This window comes from Lagopus leucura, unplaced genomic scaffold, assembly GCF_019238085.1.
Source record: "Lagopus leucura isolate 7727_CA_CO unplaced genomic scaffold, USGS_WTPT01 Super-Scaffold_100001, whole genome shotgun sequence".
In the NCBI taxonomy this organism is placed as follows: Eukaryota; Metazoa; Chordata; class Aves; order Galliformes; family Phasianidae; genus Lagopus; species Lagopus leucura.
Window position 1 is genome coordinate 21,470,688 of NW_024962262.1, and position 22,431 is coordinate 21,493,118.

General features: G+C 35.2%; 1 protein-coding gene across 5 annotated transcripts in view; it reads right to left on the bottom strand.

The window, feature by feature from the left end:
* Positions 1-22,431, bottom strand: part of PCDH9 (protocadherin 9) — a 681,046-nt gene that overhangs the window by 327,756 nt on the left and 330,859 nt on the right. The window contains exon 6 of one of the 5 annotated variants that reach the window (XM_042868517.1): positions 16,131-16,150. The exons of the other annotated variants lie outside the window; for them this stretch is intronic. Coding sequence (XP_042724451.1) covers positions 16,131-16,150 — 20 coding nt within the window. The remainder of the gene's footprint in view (positions 1-16,130; positions 16,151-22,431) is intronic. 5 annotated transcript variants of the gene reach the window in all.

The window sequence follows — 22,431 nt, forward strand, 5'->3', positions numbered from 1 at the left end:
AGGAAGGAAGGAAGGAAGGAAGGAAGGAAGGAAGGAAGGAAAAAACAGCGGCAACAATCTATGGAGGAAAACTTATTTTACTAACTGTGATATCAAAATGCAAGATAACACAATGTAATACAATCTAATTGAAATTGAGACTAATAAATCAAATAAGATAGGAGAGAGAGAGAGAGTTCCTGAGACCTAGTCAAACCTGAAAAGCTTGGAACAGCTAGAAAAGCACCCTCCAGCACCCAGTGTGAGGCAGTAAGAGACCACCCCACCCGGAAGGGCCAGATCCCATGACTTCCATAATGTATAGGGATAGGTACCTGGAATTGGAGCATTAATACTTTAATTCCCAGTACACTACATGATGTTTTAATGTGGAATACTGAAAACCAAAAAAAACCATAAAACCGTGACAGTATCCTGTCACCTTTTGAAGCTTTGCATCCACAAAACCTTCAGAAGTGGCAGAGCAATTACAAATGGAAATAAGAGATCTGGTATCTTTGCCTAATGCACATACAAATCAAGAATCAGTTATTCTTGATATTTTTATTTATACTCTATTGACCCAATTTGCAGATAAGGAATCATACATCCGTCTTTCCTTTCTGAAAGCATGCCAATGAAGACTGCCCACCACACCAATGAAAAACAAACATGAAACAAATGCACTCTGAGAATAAACTTAAGGATGTTTGTATAAGAGTAAGAAGCTGCTGTCATCATGAATTCACCTTGATTGAAATGACAGTAATTCTAAAGATCTTCATATTCTAACTGCAGATTGAACTTTGCAGCCTTTCTAATTGGTCTTACTTGTCACACTTAATTTGCTCTGATTTTATTTTAAACAATTATTAAATACAAATGAAAACACTGAAAGCTATTTTGCTCCATTAGCCTTGTACGTTCCATTCTATACTCAGTCCCTACATCAACAACTGCTGCAGCAATACTGTTTCTTTCAGAATCAAGACAAAACATGGACCACATCCAATTTTTAATCAGCTGTACAGATGGGTTTATTTCACAAATGCACAAGGCTGAACAGATGGAAATTCCTGAATGCCTGACAAGGTGTTAAAATGGTTACTGAGATTACAAAGGAATAAAAAAGCAGGACTGAAAATTATAATTAGTAAGGACTCTTAAGAGCTTATTAGTTCAGAACTTAAATTTTGTCCTTGGTGTGCGGAAAACGGTTTGCAGAGGGCAAAAAGGTAAACACAAATCACATTAGCTACAATAATGTTTTTCTATCCCTTAAGAATACATGCAATCTTATAAATATTTAACTCAATTTTTATACGTGATACAATACCCACTGAAACCAGCTAAAAGCATGACATAATATTTTTGACTGTCCAAAGTCAGAATAAATAGAGCAGCAGTTTGTGCTCAGTGGAACACTAAGCAGCAGTTAAAAAATCCAGCAGGTAACAGTGAAGAAAAATAGCTTTATATACAAAAATAGCTTTATATACACTGTTTGATATAATGCTTTTGAGCATTTTATTGTAAACTCACAGGTTTTATGCCTAAAATAAAATTAACTGAATTATGATACTTGACTGAACAGGTTACAAAATTCACCACCTCATGAAGTATAATGTTAATTTACTATTATGATGCCAAATGTTCTAAACTGTGTTTTGGAAGTAACACAATAATATAAGAGGTCACAAATAACTGTGAACATTACAGATTCCCATACTCCTGTTTTCAAGAATGGAGGAATGCAGAGACAATGACATCTGTATGCTAAGAGCACTACCCTTTTCCCCATCATTAACAAGGTAAGTTTTGGGTCATTCAGAGAAGAAATAAGGTGTCATAAGTGCCTCCGCAGTCTTTTAATCTACATGCAGTTGGGACAGTGGTGTATGGGAGAATCTGGAATAATCTGTACTGGAAGCTGCCACCATAATTGAATGCAGAGCTTTCTTGTGAATATTTTATTTATAATGTGTTCTTGTGTCTTTGACCTTTCATTGCTATGAATAGGATATGTTTATTGTCCAAAAATTTACTTTGCCTTCCATGTTAAAGACACAGTTCAGTGATGAACGTAATACTGAATGAGATAAGCACATCAATTTTACTGTTCATTTTATTGTCTGTGATAATATGTAAATAAGTGCTTATGTGACATTCTAGAAACAGCAGGTACCTTTAAATGGATTATATGCAGATAAGGGAAAAAACATTTTACTAGATCTCAAAGGATTCAGTGATCAAGAAAGGCAGTAGTAGTAATTTTAAAGAGTAGCTTAGAACAAAAGAAAAAATGTATTTTAGAAGTAGAACCTACATTCAAAAGAATGATGGCATGACTGGCATGTTGGAATAGTCAACGATAACATGAAGGCAGAAATATTCCATAGATAGCTTTTTAAAGGTTATAGAAGTCAATTTCATTCTGACTCTGAGCAAAGTATCACATACCTATAGAGACTTTGACACATACGATTAGGAAATATGATAATATAGGTTCATGAAAAACAAATTCAGTAAAATGACTAAAATTTTATTTGACAAGGGTAACTAGTATAATAAAAAATAATAGTGGTTTAGTGATATTGATTTCTATTTCATAAAAAAATAACACTTCACAGCATTTTGCTAGTGAAACTAGAGAATACTTCTAGTCTTTACACATTAAATTAATGAAAAAGTGGTTTATAATTAACTGTAAAAAATTAATGGTAAACAGAGAATCATGAGCAACCAGGTTTATTTTTACTGGTATCCTTCAAGGAATAAACCTTGGCTCTGTGATTTATGATCTTTATCAATAGATGTGACAAAATTATTAGATATGAAGTTTGCACACAAATGAGAATTAAGGGAAAAGTGAATAAATAAAACAAATCACTGAGTAGGAGGAATTTTGGATCCTGATGCAATTTGAATCACAGAATCACCAAATCACCGAATCACCAAGGTTGGAAAAAACTTTCAAGTTCATCCAGTCCAACCATCCACCTATCACCAATAGTTCTCACTAAACCATGTCCCTCAGCACAAAATCCAAACATTGCTTGAACAGCTCCAGAGTCAGTGACTACACCACCTCTCTGGGCAGCCCATTCCAGTGCCTGAACACTCTTTCAGAAAAGTGGTATTTCCTAAAGTCCAGCCTAAATCTCCCCTGGTGCAGCTTGAAGACATTCCATCTAGTTCTATCACTAGTTACAGGAGAGAAGAGGCCAACACCCAGCTCACTACAACCTCCCTTCAGGAAGTTACAGAGAGCAATAAGGTCTCCCCTGAGCCTCTTCTTCTCCAGACTGAACATTCCCAGCTCCTTCAGCCACTCCTCATAAGCCCTGTACTCCAGACCCCTCACAGCTTTGTTGCCCTTTTTTGAACATGCTCCAGGGCCTCAATGTCTTTCTTGCAGTGAGGGGCCCAAAACTGGACACAGTATTCCAGGTGTGGCCTCACCAGAGCTGAGTACAGGGGACAATCACTTCCCTGTTACTTCCGGCAACACTGTTTCTGATGCAAGCCAGGATGCCATTGGCCTTCTTGGCCAACCAGGCACACTGCTGGCTCATGTTCAGCCAAGCACCAATCAATACCCCTAGGTCCATTTCCTCTATGCAGTCTTCCAGCCACTCTGCCCCAAGCCTGTAGCATTGCCTGGGGTTGTGGCCAAAGTTGTGGCAGGACCAGGCATTTGGCCTTGTTGAACCTCATCCCATTGGCTTCAGCCCAGCTATCCAACCTGTCCAGACCCCTTTGTAGGGCCTCTCTACCCCCAGGCAGATAGACACTTCCAGCCAACTTGGTGTCATCTGCAAACTTACTGAGGGTGCACTCAGTGTCCTCATCCAGGTCATCATTAAAGATACAGAAGAGGACAGGCCCCAGCACTGAGCCCTGGGGAACACTGGGTCCAAGTAAGCTATGTATTGCAACATGACCAGATATAAAAACCATGAATGACAGCTGGGAATGATGGTGGACAAGAGACAAGAACAACAAAAAAACCTTCTGGGGAAGTAGTTACATCCAAGAAGATATAAGGGCCATCGTGAATAATCGGTTGAGCATGAGTTTCATATACAAGGTAGCAAAGAAGGTTAATGTGATTCTAACATAAATTGCATTCTAATTATTCATATAAATAATGCAGAATGTCATGTTAAAATAGGCCCAATGCATTACTTTTGTATATCATGTAGAAATGCCTACTACTAGAATAGTAATGTTCATCTGAGCATCAGAAAAAAAATCTTTCAGGATGTGGAAGATCAGAGAACTAGAAGATTGTTTCAAGGCTCAAGAAGTGGACCAATGGATCTCATCAAATCATCAAATCAGAGAACCTTTAGCTATATTACGAATTTTCTGATAGCAGATGCTTTAATCTGACAGACACAAGTAACAGCAAGATTAAATTACTAAAAAATTTAAATCAACATACTTAAAATGCAACCTATTATTTAATAAATTAAAAAAAAAAGTAAAAAAAAAGTTCAGAAGTACCCTGACATTCACTGTCACTGAATATTGCTAGAATAGAAATATTTTCTTCCAAAATAGAGATTCCAATAACCAACAAGATAAACCAATTGAATTAACCAATCAAAAGAAATCCCAGAGCCTATGTGGTACAGGTATTCATGTGAGATAATCACAAACTCCTTTCTGTCTTTATAAAAAATAAGTGAAGTGAAAGAATATCACCAATATCTTAGTACATTTGCTAGGTGAAATACTGAACTAGATAGAACCCACATAAATTATATACACTTAGCAGAGTCTGCATTCCATAACAGGCAATACTGACATGCAAGTGTCATTCCTTTGTTTAAATAAATGGAATTAACATTTTCATCAATACATATAATAGCTTCATACTATTCACAGAGTAATGTAATGAAATGTATTTAGAGTTTTTAGTTTCTGAGTTTATAATTTATAATGGGTAGCAATTATGAAATTAGTAGATAAATTGGCATAAAATGCATTGGTTTATTAAGGAGTACAAAAGGTAGATTAACTGTCTCAACTCCACAAGATTCAACATAGAGCATTTCACAAAAAAATATTTTATCCAAATAAGGAATTAGATATCAAATTGCTCACTATGCAACCGAGAAATACTAAGATGCAATGATGGAGATCTCATGAAAAAGCACTGCTTTTTAAAAAAGAAAATTACAGTGAGATGCTAATCTTGGGAAGAAATGGTGTTAGATACATGAGCATAATCCTATTGTTCTAGCTCTCAAACAAAAAAGGAAATCAAGGTCCAGAGCATTGGAGATTTTTTAAAAACTTGTTAAATATTTTCTGATATAAAGACAATATCATTATTAGATTTTGTACTCTTTGCAAAATTCATTTTGAGTCATTTAATTTTGCCGATCTCAGACATTCCCAAACTTACATTTATTGAACAGCACAATCTATAGAGTGCCCATTGCCATAGCAGTTGGACATCAATTTACAAAATTAATAACATTAATAATAATTTGTATGAACTCCCCATCCTTAATGAAGCTTTGCTGCTGCATTCAGACGAATTAGAAAATGTCATTTATTTTCCAGAATATGTAAGGACAGAAATCAAATTAAATATATTAGTAAGATATATTACCAATTTATGATCTAATTTTAAATGTTTGAACTTAACCACCTAACTGCCCCTTGACTACCTAGAACATGAGACAGAGTGCACCCTCTGCAAGAGCACAGATGAAGGTGGAGACAGGTACTCTGCATACTGAAAAGCAGAGGTCTATTCAGAAGGAGATCTGCAGGCTGGATAAATGGACAACAGAAACCTTGTGAAGTTCAGCAATGCATAAGTCCTGTCCCTGGGAGGGAATAACTCCATGTAATAATGCAGGCTGGATAGAAACCAGCTTTGGCAAAAAGGACCTAGAGATATCTATAGACCAACATGTTCAATGTTCTCTCAGCAGTGTTACCTTCTAGTAAAGAAGACTGGGTAGATAACTGAGCAAAAATGTAGTCAGACTTAGAGGGCAATGATCATTTTTCTCTGTTCAGTGTAAGACTGCAGCTGGAATACTGTGCCCGGTTTGGGCTCTCTGAGTTACAGACCGAACCTCCAGCAAAGCCTTCCAGCCTAAATTATTTTATGATTTTATGACTAGTACTTACACACATCTCTGCCAGCTCCATGAAGGATATGAGCCAAAGAGAATTTTTTACTTTAAAGCCTACGCATTCAGCTGAAATCTTAGAATCTTTTAGTTCTAGACAATGTGACTTCTCACATAAATGAAGGGCTTGATTTCAACTGAACCCTGTAGCCACTCAGGCAACTCACTGAGAGCTGGGTCTTCCAAGCCAAACTGGGTGAAGTACAGAAACTAGATCAAGAAAAATTCTAGTGTCCTTTCAGGTCAAAGTAAAAGCTCATTTTGAAAGAAGTTCCCCCTAGTTAGTCTTGGAATAACATGAATGCTAATATGGATAAAAGTCTGCAACTACTGAAAAAGAATCAGGATCACAGAACACTTCAAGTTTGACATTAATCCAAAAGGCATCCATATGCACATCTCAGCTTATGAGAGATGATGGCTGAGAAACAAGTCCTTTTCCATACTGTTGGGAGCAAAAATTATCAGACATTAAATAAAAATGAGTTTTTCATGAGTAATACTATGTTTTTTACTCTTACTGACTGGGGAACTATTAGGAAACAAAGCAATCTGTTTGAGGGATTAAAAAAAAAAAAAGATGGTTAGCTGTCAAACATATCAAAAATACCATTTTATGCTCCTCAGGAAGAAGCAAGAAAAACAAATTTAAACTAAAAGATATATTCTGTGATGAACTTGGGTAATATATGGCAATTTGAACATACATTAAGGAAATTATTAACAGCAGCGCATAAATAGTAAAAAAAAAAAGGTGTGAAATTAATCAGGAAGAGACAGAGTTATGATTAATGGTGGCAAAAGCAGATTAGTTTTGCCATATCTAAACTTCTGGCTGTGAAAATAACACTGTTTCTTAAAATAAGCATTCACTTAGATTTCAATAGATGAGATGTAGTAAATTACAATAGTTCCTAGTAAAATTCAATATTTGCTGTTTAAATATGGCTATTGAAGAATGGATGTGGTTTTAATGAACAGTTTTAGCACAGTAATTACATGGCTACAATAGTTACTTGGGAAAGTGGAAAGCTGGTCCTCCCAATCTATAATGAAGCCTTGAAAGATGTCCTCATCACCAGGCTGGAATAGAACTACTTTCTAATCTTCTTTAGAGATTGGTCTCTTGTACAACCAAGAATGCAGAATGTATAGCTATGAGAGAAAAGTCTAATAAAACAAGCACTCACTGACAAAGGGAAGAACCTGTCTCCAGCCCCTTTTCCCAGGGATTTTATGCAGTGCAGCTCAAATGAAACCCCCTTCTAGGTTAGTAACCCTAACAGAAGACTGTGGAGTCATGCTTTCTCTTTTACTGCCTAGTTTCAGACCTATAAATAATTTTTTTGTTGTATTACAGTTTTTTATCATATTGACATTGAATGAGCAATATGGGAAACAATACTTAAAAAAAAAAATAAAAGAAGCCTTATGATTTATTTTAATGTGCAGATGTAAACCTTTTTATCATCCACATGTTCTGCAACTGCCAATATAATTTAATTATCATAGAATAATAAAATACATTGCTAAAGCATCCTGGTTACCAGAAACACGTAGTGGCTGAACACACCATTTAGATCAGGACTGTAATAATAACCTATCCAGCCAAAACAAATGAACAAGGAGACTAATTGCCTAGAGGAGAACTACTCCAACTAAAAGAGATAATAAGGGTGAAGTATATAAAGATATTCTGAAACTGATAATTTGAATAGACTATAATGGACATTGTATTTGTGGAAAAGAAGTAGCCAGCTCCTGGATACATAAAAGACTTGCCATTGCAATGCAAAAAAACTGTTTTCAAGTAGTGGATGTAATTCAGTTCACATCACAACTACAAAGAGAAGATAGACTTCCCTTTATTCTTCATGGATTTTTTTTTTACTATCATTATTATTTTTATTTTGAGTTCCATTGCATTTTCTTTCAGTGCGAGCCTGAGGCAGTTTTTATTGCTTAACAACTTACTTTCATCCATAAACATAAATAGGTGTTTAAAATTTGAAGGTAGAAAAAAGATAGAAGCCCAATTTCTCAGAGAAAGAATTGCACTTGAGATTTTACCATCTGGTAGTACTCGATTACTGAAGCTTTATTTTTACTGGTTTCTGAAAAATATTACTACATTCAAGCAAGTAGATTAAATGCTATTAGCTTTAATACTTTTTTCAACAAAGTAATCTGTTGAAGTGATAATGGATTTTCAAGTAAGTATACTCATTAAATCGGTTTTTACACCATTGTGCTTTCCCTGTTGGCCACATGAATCTCTAAACAGGCTAATTGCTATTATAATACGTGGTATCTGAGTACTTGATTAACTTCATATTGTATTTAAGGCAGATGCAAAGGTAACTGAAGAATCCTACTGTGGAACATAAAGGAAGTTTTCAAAGAAAGCAAAAAATTCTGCTTGCCATTTCATTTGCTAGGAAATTAGCTGCAAAAGATTTCTAGAGCAAAGCTACAAACAGTTCAAACCTTGAAATGGTGAGTTTTATTTGAACGGCAATTGGCTAATTTTACAGGTATAAGACAGGCACTAGAACTCGTCAAAAATTTATTGATGAGAAAGGTCTGAAGCTGTCGTGCTTCTACATGTATACCCCAATTTAGATTTTTAGTTACTTCTACTTGAAAAATTGGCTCTGACTCTCCACATGGCTTGAGGCATAGTTTCAATACTACTTTTTTGTGTCAAAAACACCTGTCTTTTTACTTTAGTGCCAGAAGGGCTTAGCATCTTGTCAGTGAAGTAACACAGCCTGCACATTTATAGGTGTCACTCACTTTACCATCTGTTTTTTAGGATAACAGTCACCACAATCACCCAGCCTCTCCAGAGGCTTTAACAATCTTTATGGATTAAGGTTTAGATCTACACTGAAGAACAGCTAGTGGTATCCCACTACTTCCATCTCATCTTACGTGTCCATAACCTTAACTCTGTGAATGCCTGATCCTATATGAATTCGCTAACTCTGATACTAAATTTTCTGCCAGTAACTTTCTAACACTTCTTTAAAATGTTACAGCAAATAATTGTCAAAAAAATGTCTGCGCGTTGTACACTGAAAGAAAACTGTATGAAAACACACACCAGCCCTGGCACTGTTTCCAAACCTACATCACAGGAAACTTACTTCTAATCTCAAGAGATAAGACTAACATCATCAGTAATCCTAAATTGCATTTCATTGATTAAATTGTTAATCAGATAATTTGGCAAATGGCTTATTAATAAATACACACTGTATGAAAATCTAGACTTAATTTACCTGTTACTGAACAACAACAATAAAAACCTTTTACTTTGAAGACAGGAGTTGTTTGTTTCGGTTCGTTTTTTGTTGCTGTTGTTGTTGTTTGGGGTTTTTTTTGTTTTATTTTTTTTAGAGAAAACACAATTTATTAATTCTTCTTATTAAAATAAACATGTTCTAAATGGTGTCATGGACCCTATTACATCCCTTCTACATAACAGTGTAACTAAGGGTTTATTAGAGACATACTGGATCAAAGTCAGAAGATAAAAAGATTTTGATTTATGGCTGACATCTCAATACTGCAGTGAGAAAAATGTATAAGCTAATGGCATTTAATTTGGACTAGCAGCCTTTAAGTTGGAATGGCAGGGAGAAAAAGGTTTTAATTAGAATTGCATTTAAAGCATGCTCAAATGTTTGCCTCAGCTGGGGACCTATATAATCCTAAAATATGAGACAGGTCCAAGTCTTGCAGCTGTACCAAATGAAAGAGATAATATCAAGCAAGTACCGTTGTGTGATCTGATGTCTATATTCTTCCAGAAACAATATGACCTCGCCAATCCTTTGGCACATAAACATCTTTTTATAACTTCCCTGATGTTAAGGTATTAATTAAGAATCATTTATGTCACCTATGATTTTTCCTGGTCTGGAAGTAGCACTTTATCACGTCTATAATCAGGAAGGACCAAATAAACTCTACAAATACATTTCCATGTTAAAATCCCAACAAGGACTTCCTAACAATGATGTTTTGATTGCTAAATCTTAGTGTCTTCAGATCTAAAGAACAGAATAAGAACAGGTAAGTTTCCTGCTAGCTGAATATCTTCCAGATAGATATATATAAATGTATAATCCTCCCCAAATCACCTGGAAAAGCACAACCTCCTCTTTTTCTGATCTCATGCATCATAATATACCACTCTCACCTTATTATCCTCTTCATTACTTATCTTAGAATAGGACATGTGTAAGGGTGGACAGTGATTGGTGAGACTGTTCAAACTGGCTATAAAGTTTCACGTGAAGTCTCTTCTTTTCCTTTTATAAAGCAGGCAGACAGATGCAGCTTCTGTCCTACATTTCTTTGTAGTTTAGCTGCCTGTCTGCCAAGTTAGAGAATTTGAAAGCAACAGTAAACATGCTCATGTTGACAAAATGAATTTCTAAGCCAGAGTAATTCATACAATGGAGAAAACATGTTTTATAACAATTCTGAGCATAGACTGCATCTGTTGGAGAGTCTAAACAGACAATTCTGTCCTCAGTCCGCTATCTTGCAGTGATTTACTTTCCTGAGTGAAACCTATAATTTCTCTGATGGGAGATCATGGCTACTGTCCAGTCTTTGACTTGTGAGTTGCATAAATGCTGAACCCGCTGATGTGGTGTCTTTCCTCTCTTCCTAATAAATTTGATGCGTTCATTACTTACTTGTGAAACAATATCTCTGTCACCAATGTAACAAACTTTCAGAAGTAATTCATGCCATCACTTCAATATAGCATCGCTATCACTCTTTGATTATTGTGGTCTGGGTGGAGACATTTTTCTACTTATCATTAGATGTTGGTTAAGTGGTACTTCTGGCATTCAGTTGGAGCTGGCCAGTGTTTTTCCACTAGGCCCACTTTTCTTCCCATTTTGAATTGGAAAAGCAGAAGTCTAGAATTCCTTAGCCAAGCCAGCTTGTTCACTACATTATGACATTTAGGCTGTGTGGGTGGAAGGAGGTTGTGAGTGATACCGCTCTGCCATCCCTGTAAAACATTTTAGTCTCTCATAGAGCAACACAGCAGCGTCAAAGTGATGCTCTCATTACTGTGGAAATATTATATGTAGCCATTAGTCTTCTTCCTTCAATTAGTGACAGTCAGTTAAACTGTGCTCCCAGACTACTATAGCAGTTGGCAACCTTGCCAAGTCAAACTTGTCTCCCATTTGGAAAACAAACTGGCAACATCTACTGCTCACCAGCCACACTCCACAGCTATGAAAAGAGGACAAGGCAGTCGTCTAGTTTGAAAACACTGTATGATTAATTCACAGGAAAGGAAATGGCACAGGAAAAGAATAAGGAGCCAATCTTCACGGACACACTAATAACAGCGTTAATGTGGTACAAACACTGAAGTTCCTCTTTACAGAGTCTCTTTTATTTTATCTTAAGCTTCTTATTTTTCTTCTCACCTCCTTGTCTCTCAAGGATTGTGGGAGGAGTTATTCATCACGTCACAGGTTTGAACTAAGGAATACTGTTCTAAGAGTTACTTTTTTTCAATGGGATATATCAAAGCAGGCTTGAAAGGTCAACTGTAAGCAGCTGTTCTTTCTTCTGCAGCTGAAATCCAATTCAAATCGGCAGAAAATAGAGTTCTCTATTTTGAGTGATAGAGAAAACAAAAAACTGAAGTTCTTCTGATAAATCCTGTGAGGCAAGTAGTCTACCAATATAAATGGGCACAGCTTAACTGATGTCAAGTAGAATCTCGTTTATTGATAGAAACAAAGATTTGGGTGCCATATCTGTACGAGAGATCTCCTAAACAGCTGGTGCTGAGATATGATCAGAGAAGATCAAAGTTGGTGTATGTGTTAAATCAACATGAGATTTTAGATGTAAAACGAAGCCTTAGAGTGCTCAAAATAATGGCTCAGAAGAACACTTCCACCATCTTGAATTCATAATCAAAAAACCTGAAGGCAGATAACGGTGAAAACTTACTGTAGTCTGTACATGTTTGCTCTGAAAACATCTTTTAATCTGTATTTATAATTTAATTATTTGGATATTTATTGTTTTTGTTGTTGTTGTTTTACATGAAAGCAAAAGACTATGTCTCTTAAACATGTGAGTATAGTCAGTATACATTAATTCCATGACATTGTTCATGCAAGTAAAAAAATAGTACATTATTTAGAACAATTCTCTCTAAATGAGAGAATTGATAATTAGAACTTCTTATGGAAGTTGTTAAGGAAATGTACCTTGTAGCAGTATAATGAATGACATTTCCTTTGCAAGATATCTTCACATTAATAAATAAATAAATAAATAAATAATGAAAAATGTAACCTGTCACTATATTTCTTCATGGCTTCAGAAACACTATTCCAAGTTTGCCAAGTCTGGCAGTCCAGTTAACTGCTCCAACATGAAATATCATTTTTAAACAAGACTTTAGGTTATCCTTTCATGTGAAAATACCGTATACAGTTTTTTACTACTAAAGGTCAGGTAATAGAGCACTTGGATTGAATAACAAGCAGAGAACAACATACTGCAAGTAGTCTGCTACCAAAAGCGTTCTGCTAAATGACAGATGGCTGGCAATCTGTAAGGAGGCCAATATTAGGGCAAACTAAAGGGAAAAAAAAAAAAAAAAAAAAAAAAGGTGATGGAGGAGAGGGCAGGAAGGAGAAGATGGTGGAACCACCTAAGAAATAGAAAGAATTAGAATGAACAGTGTGTTAACATACCCATATTGGTCAGTCACCTGTGGGCATTTGACCTACTTCTATGATGTCCTCCTACAGTGATATGAGCTTTTCTTCTTCTCAGCAGGTAGTAATCTTCAAGGAAGAACTGCTGAGTACTGCAGACATCTCTACTTGCTGATCACCCAAATTGCATTCGATGATATGGGCATTTCTGCAGTGCATACACCTTTTGCTCTCTCTTAATTTCTCATTTTCTCCAGATAATCCAGAAACAATTTAGTAAAAGATTATAAAATCTGAGAAAAAGTTCAGAACCATCTGCAGTGGGAAGTTCTGTGCACCTTTAATATGCAGTACGTTCTGTATTATTTTTATACATTTTATATAGGCAATTCGTAATGTGTTAGGAGACAAAATATTTTTGGTGTCATGTTTGGTTTATGTTAACTTACAGTTTCTCTAAATTGTGTATTTTCCATGGGACTGTCTATAAAAAGTCAAGAAATCAATGTTATCACCAAGCTAGAGCTTCACTTGACTATAGGCATTTACAAAGTGCATTGGGTTAAATGTAAGCTGGATATATATTACCAACTGCATTTGTGCAGCTTCATTCATTTTCAGCTATGTAGATGCATACAAAACAATTACCCTATCTGTTTAAAACCGTAGTAAATACATTTTATATTCATAATGCAGTAAGATGGAAAGACTATAGTGTGAACAAATGTTGCTATGAAAATTTCTCAAAAATCAGTTCTTTACATCTTGCAATTTTCTCCTGCTCCTTTTTTTCTATATTTCTAATAAGAAGTTGAAGGGAATATCCTGTGAATTATTTCTCAGGTAACAAGGAAGGTAACAAAGTCTTCATAATATAATACAATTGCTTTTCACTGTACATGCTAAATAGGGTGTTAAGAATATTAGAAAACCCATTCTCTGTTGTGATTATTATTTCATATTGATCCACTATAGTTAAAATAATAAAAGAATATACATTTCAATCTCAGATACACTTTCAAACTGATTAATAGATTTCTACAGTTATATTTACATTGCAACAATTTTACATCTAAAGGCAAAATAAAGTTTACAATTGCTTTAAGCTCTGCACAAATTAGCACTTCATCGAATATTAATGAATTACTCCTTGAGATCAACTGTTATGCAAATAATATTTGTGTCACAATTATAATTACATTTACTTCAAGATAAAATACATGAATATTTACATAATAAAGACTTGTGCAATAAAGTGACTAAATCAATTAAGACTCATACCATAGTTTTAATAAACTAATGGTTTTGTTGCTGATTTTGCAGAATGAGGTAACAGTAGTTTTTCATACTGATTTCTAATGATTCTCGAAACTCTGAAGTTTCTTAAAAAATTATAAAAATTTTGAAATCAAACGCAATTCATATTATGTCATATATTATTTTACCTTGCCAGTTAAAAAGTAAACCAATACTCAATATTCTTGTTGTCTTCATTATACATTTTGTATCACCAAACCTAGAGGGAAGCTACATCATTACTAGCATTTTTTTTTCCTGTATTAGGATTGTGGGTGTTTTTTCTTTTTCTTTTTTTTTTTTCTAATTATCTATGTGATATTTACAGAAGGAGTTTGCACAATCATGGGTTGAAATCTTCATCCTCCTAATATAGTATTAGAAGAAAATGGCTTGGAAGGGATCTCTGTAGATCATCTCGTACAGCACCACAGCTTCTCTGGGCAGCATATTCCAGTGCTCTATATCCTCTGAGTGAAAATTTAACATCTAATCTGTATCTCCCCTCTTCTAGTTTAATTTTGTTCCTCCTTGTCTATTGTTCTCTGCCTCTGTAAATAGTCAGTTCTTCCTCCTTTTTATAAGCTCCCTTCAAGTACTAGAAGGTTACAATGAGGTCTCCCTGGAGACTTCTCTCCAAGCTAAACAAGCCCAATTCCCTCGAACCTTCTTCATAGGTGAGGTGCTCCAGACCTCTGATCATCTGATCACATCAGTTTTCTTTTCTTGAATTGCAGGATGGTTTGAACATGCTCCTAAAAAACAGGTATGTCAAATAAAAGAGATATATATATATTTTCTCATAATATACTTTCAAAAGACTTTTTGAAAGGTGGGGAAAATATGCCTCAGGTTTTTCTGTTTCTCTATCAAGAAATATGAATTAAATATTTTGTCAAGACCATGTGAAATAAAGAGCGAGAAATAATCTTTCTCTCTCTCTCTTTTTTTTTTTTCTTCAGGAATGAGCCGTAACAGAGGCATTAATAAGAAAAAGTAAATTTCTAAGAGGTCAGAGAAGAAACTGGCCTATTAGCAGCAACAGCACAAATTCCCTATTTCTTTTTTTATTTTTTTTTTCTTCTCCTCCTAATTCACCAGAGACTGCACTAACAGAGAACCCTTTAATTTAACAGGATAGTCATAAAGTATAGAAGCTTTTACTAATCTCATGGCATATTGCTGGTGTTCAGGTTATTAAAGCGAATTATACAGTTCCACAAATGGAATCAACTCTGAGCATACAGTAAAGTCAAGAGTGAACTTCACTACTATGAAACAAATGCATATAACTAATTATGGTGTGAATCGCTCTTGAGGAGGGCATCAAGCCAGCAAAGAACTGAACTATGATGTGTTGTTTTCTATTTTTTGCCATAGTGGTAATTTCTTCCTGACGCTCTTTTTCTCTCTGTCATTCAAAGAGATGTCTGGCCACCAGGACAAGAACCAATTTTAAAACCCAGAAAATTCAGCAAATGCAACATGTACTCTTATTACTTTGCACTACAGCTGCTGCAGTGGTGAAATAGTTATACACTACCAAATAAAATTATGCTTGTGAGCTATATTGAACAAATATGCTTGACCAAAAAAATTTATCATAAATATCACTCAAATATCATCCCACCATGATTTCATAATGGTCTAAAATAGGAAAGCTTCATCTCCCAGCTCTACAGAGTTAATACTGAGCTATTAACCATTCATTAGAGGAGGGACTGGAAGTCCCACCAGCAACTTAATGCAGCCACCATAGCCAGAGCCATGCATTCAATGAAGCAGTACTTTTCTTTTCGCTGTCAATCTTCAGTACCAGAGCAGCAGGGTTTTATTTTATCTTTCCTTTTTTTCCCATTTCACAAGGGTATTTAAAATTTGATCACAACAATGGTTCAGTTCATATGCATATTACAAACTGCTTTGGGGACTGCTCAGTGCAAAATGGGTGGATAATGTTACAGATTAACTTGACTCTGGAGTGTGAACTGTCAGCTATATCCTTCAGCTGGGGAAAAGATTTTAAACACTACCTGGAAAATTGTGAGGCCTAATCTTTCTGCTGCGCTGGCTTGCAGTATAATCCGCATAATGTGAATGTGCTTTCCATCTGACTGAGGCAGGCATGCTGCTAAGTGATTTGAGCGATTTGCCTGGTATAGTAACCAGTTTTCTCTGTCTCACTGCATGCCAGGAACTTCCTGAAAATCTTTGCCTATGGCTTGACACAGACTGCTGAGTAGCCACAAAACTGTTTGATAAAAGCACCCGTTTTGTCCAGTATAAATCAATAGAATCCTGCTGCAATAGCTGTATTTGACTACAGCACTCAGCTGTTATCAAGTACAGGCCCTGTTCCGACTATTTTAACTTCAGAGTATGTATCTTTTTCCCAGCTGGTCTTCAACACAGCAGGGATGACTGTGGTGTGTGCTCAGTGTTTTAGCCAAAGAATGTTCAAAATTCACAGCAGTCCCTGGCCTCCAGACAAAGATTAACTGAAAATGGATTTGAATGCAGATACCAAATTATTTTCCAAAAGCAAAGTACACAAAGCATGATTTCTCAAATATAAGTTTATAAGCCTGAACTGGAAAGATTTTCCAGTAATTTCTCCTGTCTTTCATACCTTACACCAAGCTATTTGTTCTAGGACAGTCTCACAAGTAATTATAAAACTTGAAATTATTTGAAAGAATTTATTGCCAATGAAAGGAAGCTGGAAAAACTCTCCTAACATCAGTGTTCAAAATTTTATTGTTCTCACTTTCTCTATACTGTATTTTTGCTCATTAAAGCAGTTTTTACATAACAAGACACAGTATGTTTTCTGCACAGCACCATGGCATTGCATGAATAATTAGCTTTAGTCTCCCTAAAATTGGAATTACAAAGAAAAAGATGTGTTTTTCTTTTCTAAAGCTTTATGTTACTAGAGCTAGAAAAAATGGTACAAGTTAAATGTTTCTTATTCTGTTATTTACTCTTATAACTTTTAATGTTTTTTACATCTCTAAGAATGTCAAGAAAAGATGCCAAAGCACATGCAATCCCAATAAATTGATCTGACAAAACAAGAAGGAATTCTATGACTAGAAATTTTACTTGCAACATGGGGCTTGTAATCTCATACCAACTCTTGGTTCTACAGCAGTGGTTAACATTTTTGACCTTTACTCCAAAGAATCCAGCTTTCCAACCTTTCACAGGCTTCCATAACACAATAATAGAATATTTATACTTTTCTATCATGTGAATGTGCTATAACATTAGTAGTTTTAATAATGGTGAAACACATAGTGCTTTTGTGTTCCCCAAGCATATAAAAAAATAAAAACACCTCTAAAAATGTGACTGTCTAGGACTGGGCTACCCATAGCAAGTACTTTTATACAGAAAGGATGTTTCCTTACAAAGACCACAGACTAGGAGATGGATGGCAATTCTAGCATTGGTTGAATATTGAGCAGACTGCTTTGGAAGCAAAGTTATCAGAGAAATTTGGAACACTTTTCTAAAATACATCTAGCTTCTTCTAATTTGATTTGCAGCTGACTTCCAAATTTCAGTTTTTATAATTTGAAATCAACAATTTAATTTTTTACTGGGAATCAGGATGTTCAGCACTGTCAGCTTCTCATTTTGACCCAAGTTCCTGTGAGAGCGTTTGCAAGTTATCCATTCTACTGGAATTAAAAATAATAATAATAATCTGAAAAGATAACACTGCATATTTGTCACATTGAAAGTAAGAAGAAGACAGAGGGAAAAGAAGGGAGGAAAGGGAAATAAGAAAGGAAGCCTGCATATGCCTAATGCTTGTCTGTAAAAAAAAATCAGCTTGAACATCTGTGTGCAGATATGACATACTAATATAGCCAAACACAGTAACAGCCAAAGGGGATCTGCTGCTTAGCTGCCTCGAGTAATTTACAGTAAAGCTGTCTCCTAAGCATACACAGTTAACGCATGCAATTTCCCAAAGGTTTTTGAAAATGCTATAGGAGACACAACACTCTCAGAAGCACAAGGTGATTCCTGTTACTGACAGTCTCCTCATTTCTCCAAATGACAGCATTCTTTTTCTGAGTCTCTCTCTCACATTTCAAGTAAATTCTATGGAAGGCTGGAAAAAATATTTTATGTTTTCATTCCTTTAAATAAATAGGTATTAAGAAGAACATGCTGGAAAAATGAGTTTGCACAGTTTTTACATATATATTCAGAATTGCTTTGAGACATTCAAAATTTCTTCTTTATTTTGTTTGTGGTTAAGAAAAACTGATCATTTTGAAGCCCTGTGCAAGCACAGTAAGCCTTGCTCCAAGCTTACTGACGATCAGCTAGATCTCATGCTCTAATATAGTAAAGAAAGTTCAAATCTGCCTAAGTTCTAAGAACATTAATATCTGCTTATAAAGGTGAAGTTCAATCTGTGTCTGCTAAATACACAACCTAAGTTCTATTTAAATTTGAGTAAGCTGTAATGAAATACTTTATTTTTAGATAAATTATAAACATAAATTGACTTTGCTTAGAATTTTACCAGAGATTTAATCTTCAGTTGACACTTGTATGAGATAGAGCTTTAACTCATTAAATTATGCATGTCTTCAATCCATTATTTGGTTTTACTGCATTAATTAGTTGCACACTGAGCAACAAAATTAGTGCTTGCTCATCTTGAACACAGACATCGGGCCACAAAAACAGAACAAGTAGGTACAGTATAAAAGCATAATTTAACATTTCAAAATCATTAATAACATTTCACAACGCAGCTCAGATTTAATACAGAAATAATGACCTTAACTGCAAAAAGACAGATGGAGACTTGTGATATGGCTTCAAAAACAAGGTGCATGAAAAAAAAAAAAAAATTGCAATTATTAAAACCTGCAAGTTAAGAATTGAGGTTGCAGAGTATACAGGAATGATGTCTGGTAAAACCAAAATAATCCTGCAGAGCAGGCAAACAGGCAGGGTGTCTGATGGAAAGAGAATAATCCTGCATAATATGCAGAACTAGTACAAGCTGTGATCCCAAAAATAATTGTCAAGAGCAGCTGAGATCACCCAGTTTTCTTCAGGGGAGGAAGCAGAGGAACATAGAACACCAGGGGAGTTTTATGGGAAAAGAGCAGGAAGAAAGACGGCAGTAGCAGTCTGTTCTGGCTTTCCTCCTCAAATTGTTTTTTGAACTGATGGATTATAGATATCAGAAAAAAACCTCCATTCAGTGGTATTGTACACCTGAACCAATTTAAAATAACCTTATCATGGACAATAGTGATTAAGAACAGACCACTGGCAATGGGCATTTTTAATGAATGTCAATTCAGTAAAATGTCATTTTGAAGCTTGAAACTGGATGCTTTTGAGAGTCTTCTAAACATTCCCATCTGATCTGTTAACATTCTAGTGTACAGATACCTGCAGATACTCAGTTGTAATATTATCTTTACATTCTAAATTTTCATAGGACTTTAAAGCAAGGAGTGACTGAATCATATGCAATGTTTCCACCTGACTGCTATTTTCTTATAAGCCAATACAGTCTTTAAGAAATTCCAGTCTTTTTCTTCACCTTTCTTCACTCTTTTTCATTCTTGTATGAAATGACTGTAAGTTTGGGTAAGCACAAAAAATAACATTAAGATTGCCTATTGTTCTGGACTATGTGAATATACTATGTATGGATGTGCATGCATACATATATACGCTAGACCAAGGGAGTATTAAGATTCATCTTTTTATCTAGAATGAGATGATTTCTCAGTGTACGAACATTCACTTGAGGCATTTTTAATTCATTGTATATATACACAAACTCACATTATATGTTTCATGGATTTTAGAGAAACACAGAGTGAGGGAAAAAGAGAGAGAGTTGTCATGATTTTATAATATTTGGTTATTGGTATCCCATTGGGAGTTAAAGGGTTAATGCTCCAGATCTGGGCACCTGTCCAGAAGAGAACTATATTCCCCGAAAGACTGTTCACTGTTCTGTTATCATTCCTGCTCAGGGGAAACACATACAAGGCCTTGGTAGGTCACATGATGGCTCTCTTTTTGACTGTCAGGCTCTCTCGTTGCTGCTCATACAAACTGCACACCATTAGTGTAAGGCCTTCAGCTTTTTCGGACACTCTTTCATTTTATTTGATTTATTAGCTTCAATTCTAATTATACTGTATTATATTGTATTAGTGTGTCATCTTGCATTCTGATATGATATTCAGTAAATTAGTTTGTTTCTTCTCAGATCATCACTGCTGGTTTTATTTATTTTGGGGTCCCTGTTTCCCCTTTTCTAGAGGCTCGGATTTGCAAATCCCTCCGCCCTGCTAGTCGTGGAATCGGGCCAAACCAGCCCATAAACTGTTGGCAAAGAGTGCTCATACCTCTGTCATATTCTCAAGCCAAATCATTGTTAAGTGAGAGTTTCACAGAGTAGTTTGGTTTCTATATACATAGTTAAAGCTCATCTCCCTCCTCATGACACAGACTTGCAGAATAAAATCCTTAGCATGCAGAAAATCATAGAAGAGAAAAAAGAGAACCACATGCACACACACACAAAGATTTTAGTGATTTTGAAAATCCATACTTGTGCTTCACTTTTCAGTCTATAAAAAGAAAGAAGAAAATACAGAGATAACTACTACACTTCCTCCTTATTTAACGACATATTATTTGATGTTTATTTCTACATAATCGGAATAGCTGATGGAAATAATGACGTTAATGGTGAGGATATCAGTGGGCTTGTTAATTTGTAGTGGCTATTTCTCCTGACCTAATTTCCTTTCCTGCTTGCATACCATTTAAATTTCATCTGACTACAATCAGGTTTATTGGAAATATTAATGTATGTGTTTCTCCATAAGCCACCAGCGGGGTAAATGACTTGAGAGACAAATTACAGCATCTGCATTAACAGAATACAGTGTTGTGCTGTGGAGTCTGGCTCTTCATCCTTTACTGCCCTCACTTCATTCTGAATGTGATTCCAACAATTGAAAACTTTCATTTTTATCATGAAAAGCAGCTCTATGAGAGCATCATTAATAATATACATTACACACTGTAGTTTATAATAAAAAGTTGTTTATCCAATGGCTGGGCAATGTCCTGAAACTTAAACAGTTTCTGAAAAAAAATGAAATTGCTGTGAACTAAAAAATTCTTCATGATGTTCATGGTGTGTGATACAAACATAATTTTTTAACCTTACTTGCTTTAAAATTAATATATATATATATTCTTTTAGATAAGAGGATATTCCCAAGCTGTTCAATAAACACTTTCCTAGTGAGAAATTACTTTGAGAGAGAAAAAAAAAAAATTAAATCTTGTATGTAAACCCATACTGAGGTCTGTCCTACTTACAAAAGTGTTTATGCATGCAAAAATCAAGCACACAAAAAACCATAAAGGCAACTTGGAAGCAAAAGTGAGGAAAGAATCTGGGGCTTCTCCAAATGCAATGCTCATGCTATTTGGTCTTTATATCTTTATCATGATATTTAAGTAAGCTGAATTTAAGTACAACTTTTAATGACAAAATTAAATTTTCTTTAAAAAAAAGTCAATACAAAAATACTATTCTGACGATGTTTCAGCATTTCCTGTTATTCAGTAGAGTCCATTACAAAATCTAAAAGAAAACTGAAGAGAAATACTTAGTTTTTGACAATTTGTATCTGTTAATTATGGAGTTTCCCTTAAGATCATTTTGTGATCATCACCAAGTATTTCTGTATTTCCTTCTAACTATTCATGCCTTTTTGGTACCACATTGACATACAAGATACAGGGGAAGGAGGCAGTGGAAAAGGCAATTCATTTTGTGTAACAGAAATGCTTCTAATAAATCTCCATTCCATCTTCATAGAAGTATGGAGGATGAAAGGAAGTAAGTGTGTCCCCAGATAAACTGAGATACTCAGTGGAAAACAAAAAAACAAAAAACAACAACAAAAAAGAAAGCTACTAGTTTTGCAATTGGTGAAGGAACCAGACTTGATTAGCTAGATTAATGGACCAAATTAATCACGAGACTATTTAGTTTTTTAGATACAAAAGCTAGACAACTGACTAGAAAGTCAGTGAAGCACTCATGTTATCATCCACACCATCAATAGAAGTAAAAGACGAGTAGCAAGTTTCTATCTTGATTCCTTCCCCCCAGCTCCTTCCATGACCTCTAAAGTTACCTAAACCCATACCCTTTCTTTACACTTGTCAGATCATTTTCTGAAACTTGTCTC